Below are 18,447 nucleotides of genomic sequence, written 5' to 3' on the forward strand. Positions count from 1 at the left end.
GCACACGGCTGAGGTAGGGTGCTGAGTTCCCGGCACAGGGCTGAGGTAGTGATGCTGAGCTCCCGGCACATGGCTGAGGTAGTGGTGCTGAGCTTTGACCTGATGTTGCACTTTCCCAGCTTAGACTTGCCCCAGCTTTCTTTACTAGCCAAGGAAGATGTATGGAATGCTGCGTGTATTCAGCATCCTTACGGAATAAAGTCAGTGAATGCCACACATTTGCAGTTTTTAAAAATGTAGCACAAAAATTTCCCCCAATAATTTCTGACTTATTTTCACTTTTAAAATTTTTCATTGTATGGGAATTAGATGAGTTTCAGATTACAATGTCAGTGTCTTTAAGCCACAGATAGGCCTCTTTGGAAAATTTCATGATTATTTCCCTCTAAACAAATGAGCATACATATGAATGAACATTTGCTTACAATGTCATGAGTTTCAGAGACACTCCAGAAATTCACTTAAGGTCAGCCTCATATCTGAAAGCAGAGTTAGTCTGGAAATAGATCCTTCTAAAAATTCATTGATAACTTGGTTTTGTAAGTTCACAACTGTGACAAAGTTAGCAACACTATAAACCAAATTCTTTTGAGAACAGTTTCTTTTTGCCTTTTCAAAACTTTGCTTAAATTCCTGGTTTATTTTATGGGCATGCACAGAAGAAAAATTTCATGCAAGCTTACTCTCTCTACTCTCTGTGGTTTTTTTCTTTTTCAGAGTCAAAAGTTACGTGTTCAAACCAAAGGAGGTGATGTGATCTGTCTTGGAACAGTTTATGGAAATGTAGATATTCATGCATCAGATAAAAGTGTAAGATTGAAATGCTTTCAGTAACTTCAGCTTAGCTTCCCCACAAACGGCAGCTGCTACAAAGTTTATGGTGTCATATTTCCTTTTTAGTGCATTTATTCTTTAATAAGCTCATATTTAGAACTGATATTTAGTTCATTAGATTCACTAAACCCTTGATGTTTAATTCTGACTTATCATGGTTGTGAACTAAAATTCCTCATTAAGTAATACCACGAGTATGGGAATTGGATTTTTCTTAGGTGCTGGGTTTACCTGAGTACTGTATTCTCCCACACTTGCTGCCTTATGGCTATCCTAAGGGTAAATCCTGAAATGATGGTCACTTACGAACAGCATTGACCTAACTCGTGGGTTTTGAATGGAGAATGTGATGTTGAGAGAGGAGAAAAGGCAGCAGGGAGACTGGGATGCATTGGAGGTGGGGTGAGCCGTTGATATGCTCAAAATACATTGTCTACTCAGAGAAGTCATAGAGAAATTGAAAAGCATCTGAAAGTCCGCTTCTTCAGCATTTCCACTAGATGGTGCTGAGAGATAAAACTCCTACCAAAGCTCTACCTGCACCCCGCCCTCCCGCCCCCATCCACAGAGATTGGTTGTTACAGAAAGTCAGTTTGTATTATTTTATATCATGCTGTTAATAGTAAGGTTAAAATCTGGAGGCTATGCATTTTTAGTTGCTACTATAATGAGTAGTGTTTTAAGTCTTAAAAGAAAAAAATCTAAATCAGATGGTGAAGGTTATTGAGTGTATCTTATAGAGTATTGTTGGTACATTTTTTAAAATTATACTACATTTTATTATTCATGTGTGCCTATGTGTGTGTGTGAGAGAGAGAGAGAGGGAAGGGGGAGAAAGAGGGAAGGAGGGAGAGAGGGAGAGAAAGAGAGCACATGAGAGAGAGGGAGAAGGAGAGAGAGAGAGCGCACACTCAGATGCACATGTCAGAGGAAGGCTTGTAGGAGTCAGCTGTCTGTTTTACCATGTGGGTCCTAGTGATGCAGTTGAGGGTGCCAGGCCTGGCAGCAGCTGCCTTTACCCACGGAGCCATCTACTGCTCCTTCGCTGGCACAGGTAAGCAAGGTGGATTGTTTATACTGTGTTAATCTCCCATCACTACTTTCCAAGAATCTGTGGGAAGCTGTTTAAACCGAATATTTCAATACATAATAAACCTTTTAAATTAAACTAGGAAAGTGTTTCAAGATCCTGAGGCCTCAGTCTCTGCCATTGGAGATGACCTCTAATTTACTAGTCAGATTACTGTCTCCTTAGAAGTACAGCAGGCAAATCCAACAACTTTGCAGTTCCTTCAGATTCAACCCTTGTGTTAATAGCTAATGTTATTTGAAATGATAGTATATGTAATCTTACATGTTCTCAGTGGGGGCAGTGCATATATGTGCATGTAGGTGAAAGGTCGATGTCGACATGGGCATCTTTCTCAATTGCTCTTCACCCTGTGTTCTTTTTTTGGTTTTTTGAGACAGGGACTCTGTGTAGCCCTGGCTGTTCTGGAACTCACTCTGTAGACCAGTCCACCTCAGAGATCCACCTGCCTCTGTGTACTAAGTGCTGGGATTCAAGGCCTAAGCCACCACTGCTCAGCTACCTTGAGTTTTGAGACAGTGCTTCTGTGACTTTTGGCTAGGTTGGCCAGCCAGTGAGCTGCAGGGGACCTGCCTTCTCCACCTTCCCAGCACAGGAGTTATAAACTTGTGGCACTAGGTAGGGTTTTGCATGGGAGCTGGGGACCCAAACACAGAGCCTTGCCCAGTATTGTATGCTTCTAATCACATATGAGTACCAGAAATTTAAATCTATTTTTAAAATCTAATTTAAATCTATTATTTTGAGTAATTTGACCACATTATTAATTTGTTCCAGCTGTTTTGGGTAATTGAATATTTCTTGAATCCTGTTTCCTGTTTAACTATTTTATTTCTTGCTTGTTTGGTAATATACAAAAGACTTACACTTTTCTATTTTTCTCCCATAGTATTAAAATATTTGAAAATTTATTTTAAAACATAAAATACCAGTTAAGAGCACACATTGAGAATTAAACTTCCTGACTCAACCGTTTACCTAGTTTTGTGACTTTTGTGTGTCTCAGTTTTCTGGAATGGGGTAATAGTAATGGACCTATCTTAGAACATGGTCAGGAGGGCATCAGTACACGTTTAGTGCTCACTCAGGGCCTTGTGTGTGGCCGACTCTGACACAGGCTTGCTTATAGTGAGGGTACAGGAGAGATAGGCAGCTCCTCACTTCCCTGAACCTGCTTCTCACTGTTCGAGAGATGGAAGTATTGCCTTGCTTACCCAACAAACTAGATAATGAAAATTAAATGGATATCAAAACAATAGCTTTGTTGGTTGTGTGGCTGTTTTAAATGATGAATTTTGAATCAACCTTTATAACGTAAGAAAGAGTATAGATATTATTCATGTGACTGTAGGTTGACATGAAGACCCAGCTGTACTTTTCTTTCTGTCCGGACTGCAGAGTCACAGCACTTCATGGTTTTATATATATATATATATATATATATATATATTATATACCAATGTGCACATATGTAAATTAACTAAGTGTAGGGAAAAAATCCCTCCTTATATAAAAATTAATTTGAGCAGTATCTCTCAGGAAGGTATTTATTTTCTGATCTCCCTTTTGTTCTTTCTTTAAATAACTTATGTTAAAAATCAGAGTATACAGTTCAATCTAGCATGTCTGCATGTGACATTTTATCCAGTAATATTATGACTAAATAAGATTTTTATCAGTATTTTGCTGTCAACTGTGCTAACCTAAGCTTAATTGTTTGAGTTAGTATCTAAGGCAGTTCAGGATACGCAGCCCTGGTGTACTACTTTTTGTTCCTGGGAATTGTGTGGAGTGATGGACAACTCTGTTGTGTTGGGCTGTGTGCTGGGACTTACCTGCTTGCGTTTGCTTTGGTAGTGCCCGATGCCTTCTGGCTTCCTGGGACATAATTAGTTTTTAATGAACAGTACAGATCCTTGGCATTTTCCACATGCTCATAAACAGTGCCTTGAAGCCCAGCTTTATTTAATGTGGTGGTGAGTAGAGTCTAAGCACGAGCTTGCCTTAGTTAATTCAATATGTTTCAAATACTGCGTTACTGTTCACCTTTTGGTGTTCCCTAAAACAGCCCCATTCTTTACTGAAAGGCCAGAACATGGCATTTTGTTGCCTGTTTTATGGAAATTCTTGTTACGTGTAAAACCATGAATACTGAGCAAGTTTTTATGAGTAGACTTTGTAGATGGAGAATTTTTTTGCCTCAAGTTTTATGCCTTTACTGTAAGCCTATGGAAGATAAAACATTTATATTCTGTTAAGTCCATTTATAAGTAAAAGGCCCCCTTTTTTAGTGACAGATTTGTTAAAACTAGATTTAAAGTTAAAGTTTCTGTCAGCCCATAACTAAGATAAACAAGTGGTTACAAAGCAATATTATTATATACTTTGTAAAAAAATATAGACAATGATAAAGTTGCATACATACTGTGAATCTAGAGGTCATAAGACCCCCTGAGTATGCTTCTCTCTTGATTTGTACTGGTGTCTTTAATATTTTGTTCTTGAAACTCAATCTTGTTTGGTAACATTTGTTAACGTTCTTAACAGTTTCTGGGAAGTGTGGGAGGAGGAGTGGTGCTGATGCCAGTGTGCTCAAAGTGATCGTGCCGTTTGTTTAAATGCCCTGGTATACTGCTTTTTGTTCCTGGGCAGAATTGTGGCAAGCCATCCTAGTAATCGAGAGTGCAGTGCCAACCCATTCATATGAACACGTATTTGTTTATCACAGGTGGATGATGTGGATGATGTGGAACTCTTTCTGTCTTGTTTTGTGTAATAAACAATATTTGAAACATAAGTACACACTGAATTTTGTCGGAGAAAAAGTTCTCTCTTTTTTTTCCTGGAAAGCTACCACTTTATTGATACAAGGTGGAAATGTTTTAGAAGTTTACAGTTACTGCGTTAACATGTGAGAGAAGTCGTGCATCTCAGCAAAATCTAATGCATTTGTGAATTTAAATAGAAATCACAATGCCTTTGACTCTTTAGTCAGGTAAAAGATAACAACATCTTCTGTAACAAGCCTCATGCCCCTACTGAGATGCTGTGCACTTCCCTTTGAGACAAGCAGGAAGGTGACAGCAGGCTGCTCCTGCAGCTAATCCTACTGTTCACTGTTGGATTGGAAGGCGGAGACAGATGTAAGAAAAAGAATGAAAAAAGCGCAGAGGACATAATTAATATAAGATGAATAATATAAGCAAAGGAATTGAGTGGTCGTTTGGTGATAAGTATGCCTGTGGAAATTTTTCCTAATACAAATAAATTACTTGAATTAGTGAGTTTATTGTGGTTGCCAGATTAAGGTCAAATATAAAAGTCAAGATAACATAAACTTTTAAGAGATATTGTATAAGAGCACTTTTCAAAAATCTGGTGGGAATAAATGAATAAGACAAAGTCTACATAGAGAGTATAACAAACATTTTTCTGAGAAAGTAAAGAAGGTATAAATCAATGGAGGACTTGCACCTTGGCTCCATTCCCCATCTCCAGAGAGTGCGTGTTGCTCATAGTCTTGCAGTTGTCAGGGTGATTGTGTACTTCTGAAGCTGGTCTTCACTCGAGAGCCGTGGTTCTCAACTTCCAATGCTGGGACCCTTTAACACAGAGCCTCCTGTTGTGGGGACCCCAGCCATATGATTATTTTGTGACTACTTCATAATGGTAATTTTGCTACTGTTATGAATCGTAATGTAAATATCTGATCTGCAGGATGTCTAGAATGCGACCCACCCCCACGGGGTTGCGACTCACGACTGAGAACTGCTGTTCTGGCTGGGCTGTTCTGGCTGGGCTGTTCTGGCTGGGCTGTTCTGGCTGGGCTGTTTTGGTTGTTTACGGTTTGTTTTATAGTGAACTGATTCCGGCCTCTCTTTTACTAGACCGTGACCATAGATAAACTTCAGGGAAGTTGTGTTAATATATCTACGGAGAATGGTTTGCTTCAAGCCAAGTATCTTTATACAGAGTCTTCATTTCTGTCTTCTGCTGCTGGGGATATTGCATTAGGAAATGTTCATGGTAAGCTGACAAAGGCCTCATGTATCACAGACTTTCCACATGGCATAAAATGTAAGAGATGACTGTATAGTTAAAGAAAGATAAGAAAACTGACCTACATAATTAATTGTAGTCATCTTTTTTAAAAAAAATCTGTGAAAGTAAAATAACTTACAAGCTATTTTAATTTCATTTTGAAGGGAATTTGGAAATTATTATTACATAAAGCTAATAGTAGCTCTGATTTTTTAAAAAATATTTTCATTATTTTAGTGTGCATGTGTGCTGTACGTGCTCATCTTTCCAGCCCCAGTAGTTGATATTTAAATATTTTGGCTGGGCGGTGGTGGTGCACGCCTTTAATCCCAGCCCTTGGGAGGCAGAGGCAGGTAGATTTCTGAGTTCGAGGCCAGCCTGGTCTACAGAGTGAGTTCCAGGACAGCCAAGGCTACACAGAGAAACCCTGTCTCGAAAAAAACCAAAAAAAAAAAAAAAAAATTTATAAGAAGGAACAATATCCAAGAGATGAAATAAAAGCAGTATTAATAAAAATGGAATTCTTAGCGGTTACTTTCCATGATACAAGAGGTTAAATGAATTAAGCATTTGGGTAGATCAGATTATAGAGACTCTATGATACTAATTTCGGGTACACTACGTTAATGTATATTTCTCCTGGCACAGGTCCTCTTAGCAATGTGCTATTTCAGTTGTCTCTGAGTGTTCTCTTGTGATTTCCAAAGCATATATCTGCAGAGAACAACATTACTTAGTTAATGTTTGCATTGTGGAAAGAGAAAGTGAGAACATAATAATGTTGAGCTAATCTGGCCAAAGGCCTACTGGTGTAATGTCGGTGTTATTCTGCTGTTTTATATTTCCACAGAGCTGATGATTCGAGTCCAGGTGTATGCTCTGAAATGCATAGGGGTAGTATTAAGACCCACTTAATCCTTGAAAAAAGTACAGTACGAGCACATCTGCTAAGTGGCTGCTGGGCCTTCTCCAGAAAGTGTGCACTTGAGTGTTTTTCCATACATGGCCCACTCATTTCACTTGTTAGTAAGACTGGATATCGGTGTCCATCCATTTTGGCAGCACTCCCATGTTTTAGAAGTGAGCACAAATTATTAAGTTGTATTAGAATGTGGTTACTGCTGTTATGCTAGCAAGTAACAAATCAAGTAGTCTTCTGTTAAAGAAAAGTGTACTTAGGTCATTAGAATAACCTTTGCACCTCAGCTTAATGACTAAGCCTCAAAGGCCCTACATTGATAACATCATTTGAACCTAAAATAGAGCAGAGCTATACATTAGTAATAATGTGGGAGTGAGTAGTAATAATCTGTAATTTCATATTTTAAATGACTTTTAATAAGCATTACACCTGTATGGTGATCATAATTAAAGTGTTTGGTTGGTTGGAGGCCGCCGCTCACCCCTGCTCAAGCACAAGCTGGGAAAGCCCATCTGCGCTCTTTCTCCCAACCCAGCCCGCACTGAACTAACGCTACAGGAATGGCGCCAAAAGCTCAGTTGCACATTTCTGGCAGCCAGTGCACCTGCCTTTCTGACATGACCAGCCTACCCAATGCTCTCCCCACTGCCTAGCTTCTGACCATGCTCAGGCACAGTCCCAGGTCCTGGCTGACACATTGTCACACTTCACCGGAGAACTATAAAACCTCCCCGCCTCTCCTCAGCCCTGTTCTTTGGGACTGGTGAATCGCCTGGGGAGTTGTGCCAATTAAACCTGCATTTATTTACTTTTATTCTCGTCTGATGTGGCCTATATTGCATTTGGTAGAAAAGACATATTAGTATTATAAATAATAATACACAAGTAGGTTTTGCTGTAAAACAGTTCCTTACCAAGATAGATATTGATTGACCAACACTGCAGGAAGAACAGCCGTCTTCTCTTCTGCTTTATACCATGTTCATATTCAGTACATTAATGCTTTTTAAATATTTTAGACAGACAGAATGGAATTGGGGAAATTTACCCACTAATTAAACACATTTCTAGATCTATTGGTTAAAGTAACTGAAATAAATATTGCTAGTTATAAGAGTTTTGTTTTGTAAGGTCTTTGACTATGTATTGGCTGTAATATGGAGTCAAGCCTACTTCCCTACATGGTTTAAATATAGGTCTTATGTGCACTCTTGCCTCAGGTAGGGTGTTCCTGAAAGAACGCTGAGATGGAAATAAGAATGCCGTGTTTACTGGAGAGACTTCTTGGGCCCCGTGCCATGTCAGGGAAAGAAGCCCCATCTCCATGGAGAAGCCAGACTATGATGGACTTTCAGCAATCCCAAGTACAGCTCTGAAGCTTGGCGAGGTTCCTCAGAGTTGTCTCAAGTTGTAGTGAGGGAAACTGGAGTTTCATATCCCAGGTCATTAGATCCCAGCTGCTCCAGGAAGGAGTGTGATCTTGGGTCAAGATGGCTGTCTTCAGTTGAAGCAGTTTCCAAAGAGGGCTGTCCTCAAAGGGCAGTCTGCCAGCAGTTCTCTCAGCATCTGTGAGCTCTTCAGGTATAATGGAGGCTCTGTGTGATGAATCATAGCCTCTGCTGCTGTTAATTCAATGTACTTATTGACTGGCTACTATGTGCCAGGTGCCTAGGAGCCAGAGATGTGCAGAGTTGGGCAAGAAATGGTAGCCATCTTTAAAGACAACACAGCTGAATGAAGGGACTTCTGTTTCACTCCCTCCGTCCCCTCTTTATCTCCCAGTGCTGTCCATTGTCACTGTGTCAAAGCAACTTTCTCACAATTCCTTTTAAGCAGGAATAAGAAGGGAATTTTATTCAATTACTTCCATATTTTAAGCCAGTTGCTCCCTTTGGTCCTTAACTCTGTTTGCTTGTTTCCCAGTGCAGGTGAAAGATTAGAAAGACCTAATACACAAGTAGGTCATTCCATACACCCAGTGCATTGACTGCTTTAAATCACGTAGGTAAGCTAGCATCTCTTGCTCCCTCTCCTGTGATTACCTGGCCTCCACCCTTGATCCAAAAGCTTGTAGGCATGTGCTGCTGAAGCTTAGAGTATCAAGGTGGGATGGATGGAGGGGCAGGAAAGGGTCCACATCCTAGTAAGACCCTGATCATGTATTTCAGTGAATTCCTAGTTCTAACCCTCTCAGCAGATGGTTGTAAAAATATTGGCTATATTTAAGCAAACTAGTTTAAGATCCTAAACTTTTTTTTCCAACATAATATTTTTATTGATTCTTTCTTTGGGGGATTTAACACTGTACACCCCTATCAAGGACTTCCCAGTCCTCTCCTGCCCCTCGCCCTAATGACCTCCCCCACATGTTATCTATATACTCAGTGAGGCGTGGTCAAACTCTCAGTAGCCTACTCCCTAAATAAAGCTGAGTCCTTTCCCTCCCGCATCCCTGCTGGAAGGCCTCTCTTGTGGAAGGCAATGCTCCAGCATCCTATCACAGTTTTTAAGAGTTCTCTAAGATAGCTTCCTGTCTAAGCTGTTGCTCTTTGGGGAGAAAGGGTGCAAGGGAGGGAGGGGTTGTCACAGAATTCTTCCATGTCCCTTTTTCTCAACTGTATCTGCATCACTGCAAAAGTAGTTTATTTACTCTTTATGGACCATGGTCCCATGGTTTCCGATGTCAGCACAGACCACTGACAGGGCTTCCAGTTGCTGTAGGGCCACAGACCCAGGTAAGGCCCTCTGATGCAGCTGCGATCATGGACATCAGCATAGGCCACGGACATCTGCCTGGCATTTAGTGGCATCGTGGGCCGAGAACATTAATACAGACCCAGCTGCAGTAAGACCATGGACCCAGACATGGCCCTTGGTGACATCACTGACCCAGATACCACCATAGCCTCAGGTGACCATGTAAACCACCCACATCAATGTGGCCCTCAGTGGCAGCAGTTCACATGGACATGATTTCAGGCTATAGTATATACCAAGGACATCCATATGGCCTTTGGTGGTAGCACAGGTTCTCAATATCAATATTAAGGCTATGGACCCAGACATGACTCTCTGTCACCATGCACTCAGGTAGCAGGGCAGGCCACTCAGATCCTTATGGCTCCTAGCAGCAGCATGGCCCATAAACATAAACATGGCTTCAGGCAGCAGCACAGAGCAGGGACATTTGCTGGTCTTCAGAGGTGACATGGGCCATGTATATCAACTCAGACCCCATCTTATAGCAGGACCTCAGACCCAGACATGGCCTTCAACAGCATGGTCACCACAGTGGTCTCAGGTGGCAGCTCAGGACACTCACATCAGTATGGTCCCTGGGAGGCCCAGGGACATCAACATGGACTCAGGCTGTGGCACAGGCCATGAACATCTACATGTCATCAGGTGACAACACAGTTCTCAACATCAACCTGGACCCCAGCTACATCAGGGCCACTGACTCACACATGCCCTCAGCAGCATCATGGGACATGGCAGTAACCTCGAGGAGGTCTACTGTAGAAAGTGAACTGTTCGTCATCTCAGGCCCCTGCCCAGAGCTAGGATGATCCCACAGCTGGGCAGCTTGTTCAGGGGCTGAGTCTACCTTGGCTTAAGCTCCGGGTTGCTGTACACCAGCTTATTGACCCCACTGGGCAACGACATGATCACCATCAACCTCAGCCCTCTCTCACCCATCACCAGTGTTGCCTCTGTCCACAGCATGTGCACAACTCTGCTATTCTCACTTCCATCCATCACTTCCATCTGTCCCTCTCCCTGTATCCCTTTCCTTCTTGAAGTGGCGCTGGCCTACTGCACCCAGAGGAGCGAGGGCAGGCCAGCCTGGACAGCTTCTGCCTCCCAAACTTATTTTTATGAGGAAATGTGTTGCTATTTTAAAAAATAGATATAAATTTTGGGAATATATCTAAGACCTGCCTGTTCACAATTTATTTAGTTTTGCTTCTTTTTAAAAAAGGTTTAAACTGATTTTTCTTCTCAGCTGAAAGAATCCAACGTATAGTTCTGAAAAGCCTTTCTACACAGCTCTGAGTAAAAGCTGGCCTATTGGTAAATTGGCCTAGGTGTGTATGTTACTTCTTCCCATATGCCCTAGACAGAGTATTTACAGATCTTGTCTATTGCAGAGGTGGCATGGATGGTTTAGCATGTTCTAAGGAGGGAGGAAGAGAGGCACACAGGTATCAGTGGACTCGAGTAGTCATGTCTTTCAGGAACTCTTTCATAAACATCTGTACTTCCTTTTTCTGCCTCTAATGTGGGGTATTCTCCAGGCTTATGGCTGTCTCTGTCCCACTGTGTGTTGTATGTTTTTGAGTCTTAACCATTCTTGCATCTTGATGATTCAGTTTGCATCTTTAATCCTGACCTCCATGTGCCATCTCACTACCTAATACACATAGGCCAGTGGATTTTCACAGTCATCTCAGATTCTCATCTCATTTCCCACCCCTTCTGCAGCCTCCTGACTTCATCCAGAGTATCTCTTTATTTACACTTGAAAGTTTTGATGTTACCATAGCTATGAACCCATGTCTTATTTTTAATTCTCCTCTCATCTCCCTTTACTCGCCACTAAATTTAAGTTCCATAAACGTGCTGTTGATTCAGTCTCCCCCGCCTTTTTCCTTTGGTTTCTAGCCTTCCTCAGACTCTGTCACCTCTTAGTGGAGCAGTGGTTCTGCTTCTAGTTTTGCCTTCTTCAAGCCCATCCTCCTTGTGTAGTGATATGGTTTATTAGAAACACATTGAACACACTGTTCTTCTGAAACACTTCTAACTTTCCGCTTGGGCTCTGCCTTTTCTTCTAGAATTGTATGAATTCCCACCTTTTGTTATGTATGTTTCTAAACTATTTTATACCCCTGAGATCTGTATCAGAGCCTTGGGTCATAATGACCATGTCTTTATATTCCATGTAAAACGCTTTCCCCAGCATTTTAAAATATTTCTCTTTCCCTCTCCTTCCTTTTGTATTTTTTTCAGTAAAAACATTCCCCTTATCTCTGGCTTTCCATTGTCTATAAATACCTCAAGAGAAAGGGTCATATTTTGTCTCTCAAGTTCTTAGCATTTAGCCTTGTGACTTACAGCTAGCAAGAGCTCTCCTTCCTATTTCTCCCATGTACTACTGCAAAGCCATCCAAAGGGCTTACCTCTGAGTACATTTGAAGGGCTCTGTCTAGATCATGAAGGTGTATGTGCTGTTTAACCATAATCATATTCTTTTGCTGAAGAAAAATAGTGTTTTTACCTTTGAATTGAATCATTTGCTTTCTCTAATCATGCAAAAATGAAGGTTGTGAGATTGGAAAAACTATGTTTTCTTAACTACTGGAATTTCTGGGAAAGTTGTACAACTGGAGAGTATCAGAAAACACATAATACCATAGGCCATATGGTTCTGGTTTCATAGGGAGTAAAAACCTTTTCCTAAGTTTGACTCAAATAGTTGATGCATTTATTATCTCAGTGATTAGTATGAAATAGATAAAACCAAAGAGTAGATAATTATGCTAATTATGCCCATTGTTCATTTGCATACTTTTATGTATTCCATTTTATTCTACAAAATAGCTAAGGCAGAAGTTCATTTGTATATTCTTAATACTTTAGACTATTTCTGTTAAAGGTAGAGATTTTTTAAAAGTATTTTGGTGTTTATTGAAAATACATTTTTGTGTATTTTAATATATGTCAACTGATATATAGTTATACACTTTCCCCCAACTTTTCCTTCCTTCAGCCCCTCTCATGTCCCCTCCTCAAGTTGATGGCCTCTTTTTCTTTTATTATTATTGTTGTACATATATGTACATTTTTGTTGTTTATTTATTATTGAATTTTTTTGAAAGTTTCTTTATAACCATTCTTTAGATTAACAATCTTTTTGTTCCATTATGTTTTTTACTGCATATAGAACTCTAATAGTCAAGAGGGGTGGTATTAGATACAGGTCACTATAATGAGAAGTAGTCTTTATTCTCTATGGATCTTAAACTTCTGTCTTATAGGTGTAAGAATCATTTTATCAAGACTTCATATCATACTCACTAGTGACAACTTTGAGAGAATCATATTTTCATTTAAAAATATTTTGCTACACTAAGACTATTGTAAATGTATGTGGGGTTCAGTTTTCTTGTATATGGGTACCTGAACTCACTAGCTAACTGGTTATAAAATTGTCTTAGTTCTAGAGTGGCCTAGCTGTTCTTTGACTCAGCATCTCTCATAGGATTATACTCACAATGTCATCCTGGGCTGTGAGCTTTTACCAGTGTTCAGTGAGGGTGAAGATGGCTCCATGCCTCCTTATGGCTGTTGTCTTGTTTGCCTGAAGCCTGTTGATTTTCTTGTCCAGTGGCCGGTTTCAAAGGGCAGTTGACAGTGTAGTATTGACTTCCATGAGAACAGTAGAGAACTAGAAATACAGAATCACAATCTTTTTGTAACCCAGCCATGCAAATGGCAGCCCACAGCCCTTAGGAAGTCACTGAGGTCTGGCCTGCACATGATGGAAGGCCAGACGGAGGGCATGGCTGCTAGGAGGAACGGATAGTGGGAGCCATTTTAGAAGCTGTATGCTTTTGGCCACAGTTTGCATGTGACGGTGAGAATATATTTCCTGGGTTTGAAAGTTGGAAGGGAATATTTAGAGCACAACAGTGAAGTAATATTTACTTAACACATTTAACAAGATATTCAAAGCCTTGTAATATCCTAAGACATAAAAATAATTTTATGGGCTTCTCCATTAAAACCATGTTCTTATCCGTACACAAATGTATGCTTGTTCACAAGAGATGGAATGCTGGACCTTTACGAGGACCTTTGCCATCATGCTTGCCTGACTGCTGGGCAGCAAATCAAATGTCCCTCATTTTTACTTTCCACAGAAATTGACATACTATTATTTACAAAATATATGAAATAAAATTACTCTGGATTAATTGTGAATTCAAGTTATTCCTTATTTGTGTAGTTTTGGATTGTATTAGAAGAGATGAAGTTCTTGCATACAGTTTGGGGAAGAATCTTTGAGTTTCTGATTCTAGAAGTACTGGTACCCACAAACACATGTGAAGAACAGCCCTGTATTTAAACTAAGTGAGCTGAGAAGAATGGTTATAATACCCTATCATCATTCTAGAAAATATATTTCATTGCAGAGTGAAAAGCTTTGAAGTTTTTTCTCTGTTAGCCATACATCTGTGCATTCATTATTCTTATCCTAAGCCAGTCTACCTCTTGGCTCAGAAACCACTTTAATCCAACAGACATGGCAAGTGGCCTGAAAAAAAAAAAGACATTTCCATGAAATATTTGTGTTCCTTGGTTAAAACATGGCTTTGTACAACCCTGTCTAGTCAATGCATTGATGCTTATGTTGAAAATGCGTCAGGAGGGCCTTTGAGTATTCTTGGCAGGCTTTCTGGGTGTAGAATCTTTCCTCCATATAGAAGAATGATTGCATTATAGTTATGCTATAAAACCTTCGGGTCTGGAGAGGGATGGGAAGGTTATGTGCTTAACGTCATTTGTTTCAGAATTGCGACTAAGTCAATTGGATTTCTGATATTGACAAAAACGACCGCAAGAAAAGTAGTAGTAGTAAATGACATTGTGGATGCAAGTTGTGCATTAGGATTCTCTATAACACAGTTTCTTCTCTAGTATTTCTGGTAATTCTTGTTTTCTCTCTTTTGCAGGAAATATCATCTTACAAAGCAAGATGGGTAACATTACAGTGGGTATGTGTCAAGATTCTGTTTGGTAATGGCTTACAACAGCTGGAGATGTGATGCTTTATTAAAGTGTGTAGTCTATCTCACAGGCCTTACAAAGCTGTAGGTCATGTGTAGACAGACCAGTTTGAATATGTCTGCTCATAGAAAATGTCCTGGACCTAATGTTAAGAAAGAAAATTCTTATGAATTTCTCGAGTCCTTTAAATAGCTACATTAACTTTCTCAAAGAAAGGTATAGTAACATGTATGTGTGTGTGTGTATATGTATGTATGTATATGTGTGTGTATAAATTCTCAAAACTGTTGTCATTTGAAGTCAACTGTTAGTACACCAATACCTTTTCATCAATAACTATGGGCGTCAGCTATGTGTCTGTAATTCCTTTAGTACTAGGGAATATAGTGGTCAATAAAACAACTCATTATGTCTAGGAACTGTCACCCCTGAGTGCCAGGTAGTAAAAGAAATATGAATAACAAAAGGTGATTTCAAATCACTGTAAGTGCAGTGGAGACAGAGTAATGGAATAGAAATTGCTTATGAAAAAAAGTTACTTTAGTTAGACAATTGGGGAAGAGGGAAAATTTTAACTGAGATTACCAAAATAATGACTAAAAGGCTTGCAAAATTATACACATAATTTCTGTGTGTAAAAATATACACAGAGCTTCCACACAGAGGGATAGCAAGAACATTCCATTAGAAATGGAATATGGTTATAGCATGATAATTGTTTACTTTACATCTAATATTCACTTATAACTGAGTACATCCCATGTTTGTCTTTCTGGGTCTGGGTTACCAGACTCAGAGTGATGTTTTTCTAGCTCCACCATTTTCCTACAGATTTAATGATGGCATTGTTTTTAATCGCTGAGTAATACTCCATTGTGTTGTACCTTTCTTTACCTGTTCTTCAGTTGAGGGAATCTAGGTTGTTTCCAGTTTCTGGCTACTGTGAAAAGGCTGCTATGAACATAATGGAGCAAGCGTCCTTGAGTGTATGCCCAGGAGCGGTATAGCTGGGTCTTAAAGGTAGATCAATTCCCAAATTTCTGAGAAACCACTATATTGATTTCCACAGTGGTTGTACAAGTTTGCACCCCACCAGCAGTGACGGAGTGTTCCCCTTGCTCCACATCCTTGCCAACATGAGCTGTCACTTGAGGTTTTGATCTTAGCCATTCTGACAGGTGTAAGATGGAATCTCAAATTAGTTTTGATTTGCATGTCCCTGAAGGCTAAGGATGTCTTAACATTTCTTCAAGTGCTTCTCAGTCATTTGAGATTCTTTGTTGAAAATTTTCTGTTTAAATCTAAACCCTGTTTTAAAATTGGATTATTTGCTTTGTTGATGTCTAGTTTCTTGAGTTCTTTGTGTATTTTGGATATCAGCCCTCTGTCAGATGTGGGGTTGGTGAAGATCTTTTCCCGTTCTGTAGGCTGCCATTTTGTTCTATTGAAGGTATCCTTTGCCTTAAAGAAGCTTTTGAGTTTCATGAAATCCCAATTATTAATTGCCTGCACTGTTGGTGTTCTGTTCAGGAAATCTTTTTCTATGCCAATGTATGCAAGGCTCTTCCCCACTTTCTCTTCTATCAGTTTCAGTGTATCTGGTTTTATGTTGAGCTCTTTGATCCACTTGGACTTGAGTTTTTTGCAGAGTGGTAAATATTGATCTGTTTGCATTCTTCTACATACAGACATCCAGTTAGACCAGCACCATTTGTTGATGATACTTTCTTTTTCTCTATCACAAATCACTTGTTTATAGGTGTGTGAATTTATGCCTGGGTCTTTGATTCCATTCCATTGATCAAGGTGTGTCTTATGTCAATACCATGTGGTTTTTATTACTATAGCTCTATAGTACAGCTTAAAATCAGGGATGGTGATACCTCTGGAAATATTTTTTTTTTTGTACATTATTGCTTTAGCTATTCTGGGTGTTTTGTTTTTCCATGTGAGTATTGTTCTTTCAAGGTCTGTAAAGAGTTGTGTTGGAATTTTGGTGGGGATTGCATTGAATCTATAGATGCTTTTGGTTGGAAGGCCATTTTCATTATGTTAATCTTTATAATATGGGAGGTCTTTCCATCTTCTGATACATTTCAGTTTCCTTCTTCAAATACTTTAAGTTTTATTATACAGGTCTTTCATGTTACAATCCCCAGACCTAGAAAAGCTAAGTAACAAGGAAGGCTTATGGAAGAACACAAAGATCTCCCTCGGAAGGGAAGTAGAATAGATTTTATGGATGGACTGGGTTAGGTGGGGTTGGGAAGAGGGAGGATCAAGTAGTGGGGGAGTACTGGGAGAACTGGAATTGAGGACCCTTTCAGGAGCAAGATAGAACCTAGTGCAATAGAAACTCATGGAATCTATGAGAGAACATGGAGCCTGAAGCTGCCATCTTCTGTAACCAGGCAAGGCCTCTAGTGGAGGGATTGGGACACAACCCGGCCACAAAACTTTGGACCTACATTTTGTCCTGCCTGCAGAGTGTTCTGGGACCAGTCATCAGAGAGACTTCATCCTGCAACTCTGGATGAAGATAGAGACTCCATAGCAAACATTAGGTAGAGCTCAGAGGGTTCTGCAGAAAAGGGGAGGAAGGAATGGAGGAGCCAGAGGGCTTGAAGACTCCACAAGAAGATGGCCTATAGAGTCAACTGACCAGGACTCATGAGGCCTCCCAGAGATCAGAGAGCCTGTAGGAGTCTGACCTAGGTCCTTTGCATAGATGGCTGAGGAGCTTGGTGTTCTTGAGGGACTCCTAACAGTGGGGGAGGGGCTGCCCCTGTCTCTGTCCTAACAGTGGGGGAGGGGCTGCCCCTGTCTCTGACCAAACAGTGGGGGAGGGGCTGTCCCTGACTCTCTGACCTAACCGTGGGGGAGGGGCTGTCCCTGACTCTGACCTAACAGTGGGGGAGGGGCTGTCCCTGACTCTGACCTAACAGTGGGGGAGGGGCTGTCCCTGACTCTGACCTAACAGTGGGGGAGGGGCTGTCCCTGACTCTGACCTAACAGTGGGGGAGGGGCTGTCCCTGACCCTCTGTCCTAACAGTGGGGGAGGGGCTGTCCCTGACTCTTTGTCCTAACAGTGGGGGAGGGGCTGTCCCTGTCTCTGACCTAACAGTGGGGGAGGGGCTGTCCCTGACTCGGACCTGCTTGTGGTACCCTTTCCTCCTTCTGGGTTGCCTCAGCCAGTCTTGATGTCATGGTATATGTCTCATCTTATTGTAGCTTGTTGTATTGTGTTTGGTTAATGCCTCTGGGAGGCTTGCTCTTTTCTGAGGGGATCTGATTGTGGGGTGGAGATATAGTATGAAATGTAGTATGAGATAATAAGAGAGAATAATAATAACAATAATAAAGAATGGGTTTAGCACTTTTGAGGAATGTGAGGAAGGGCTGTGAAGGACACAGTGGGAGACGGAGTGCTACTAGATCTTCGACTCTTGTGTGGCCCTTAGGAGCTTTAGCACAGGGTTAGATGGTGGGTGCCATTCCTTCAAATTCAGGATGCTCAGCCTATAGTAACACCCTTTCTGCGACAAAGGCCATCCTGAAGTTGAAGCGAGAACGGAGAAAGCAGGGCCAACTGCCTGGTGAGAGCAGGAGTGCTGGCAGCATCGTCCCTACCTCCACGTTAGCTTCCCATGCTGCCTTCTCACGACATTGCCAACGCTGTGTTTCATCATTAAAAGGCCAAGATCAGCTGGGCAGTGGTGGCTCACGCCTTTAATCCCAGCACTTGGGAGGCAGAGGCAGGCAGATTTCT

General features: G+C 40.8%; 1 protein-coding gene across 3 annotated transcripts in view; it reads left to right on the forward strand.

The window, feature by feature from the left end:
* Fam185a (family with sequence similarity 185 member A) overlaps positions 1-18,447 on the forward strand; it is a 52,894-nt gene that overhangs the window by 5,302 nt on the left and 29,145 nt on the right. For 2 of the 3 annotated variants that reach the window (XM_031380082.1, XM_031380081.1), the window contains exons 3-5: positions 718-810; positions 5,812-5,950; positions 14,624-14,665. In XM_031380082.1, coding sequence (XP_031235942.1) covers positions 718-810; positions 5,812-5,950; positions 14,624-14,665 — 274 coding nt within the window. The remainder of the gene's footprint in view (positions 1-717; positions 811-5,811; positions 5,951-14,623; positions 14,666-18,447) is intronic. The other variant, XM_031380083.1, reaches the window with a different exon arrangement.

This window comes from Mastomys coucha, unplaced genomic scaffold, assembly GCF_008632895.1.
Source record: "Mastomys coucha isolate ucsf_1 unplaced genomic scaffold, UCSF_Mcou_1 pScaffold19, whole genome shotgun sequence".
NCBI lineage: Eukaryota > Metazoa > Chordata > Mammalia > Rodentia > Muridae > Mastomys > Mastomys coucha.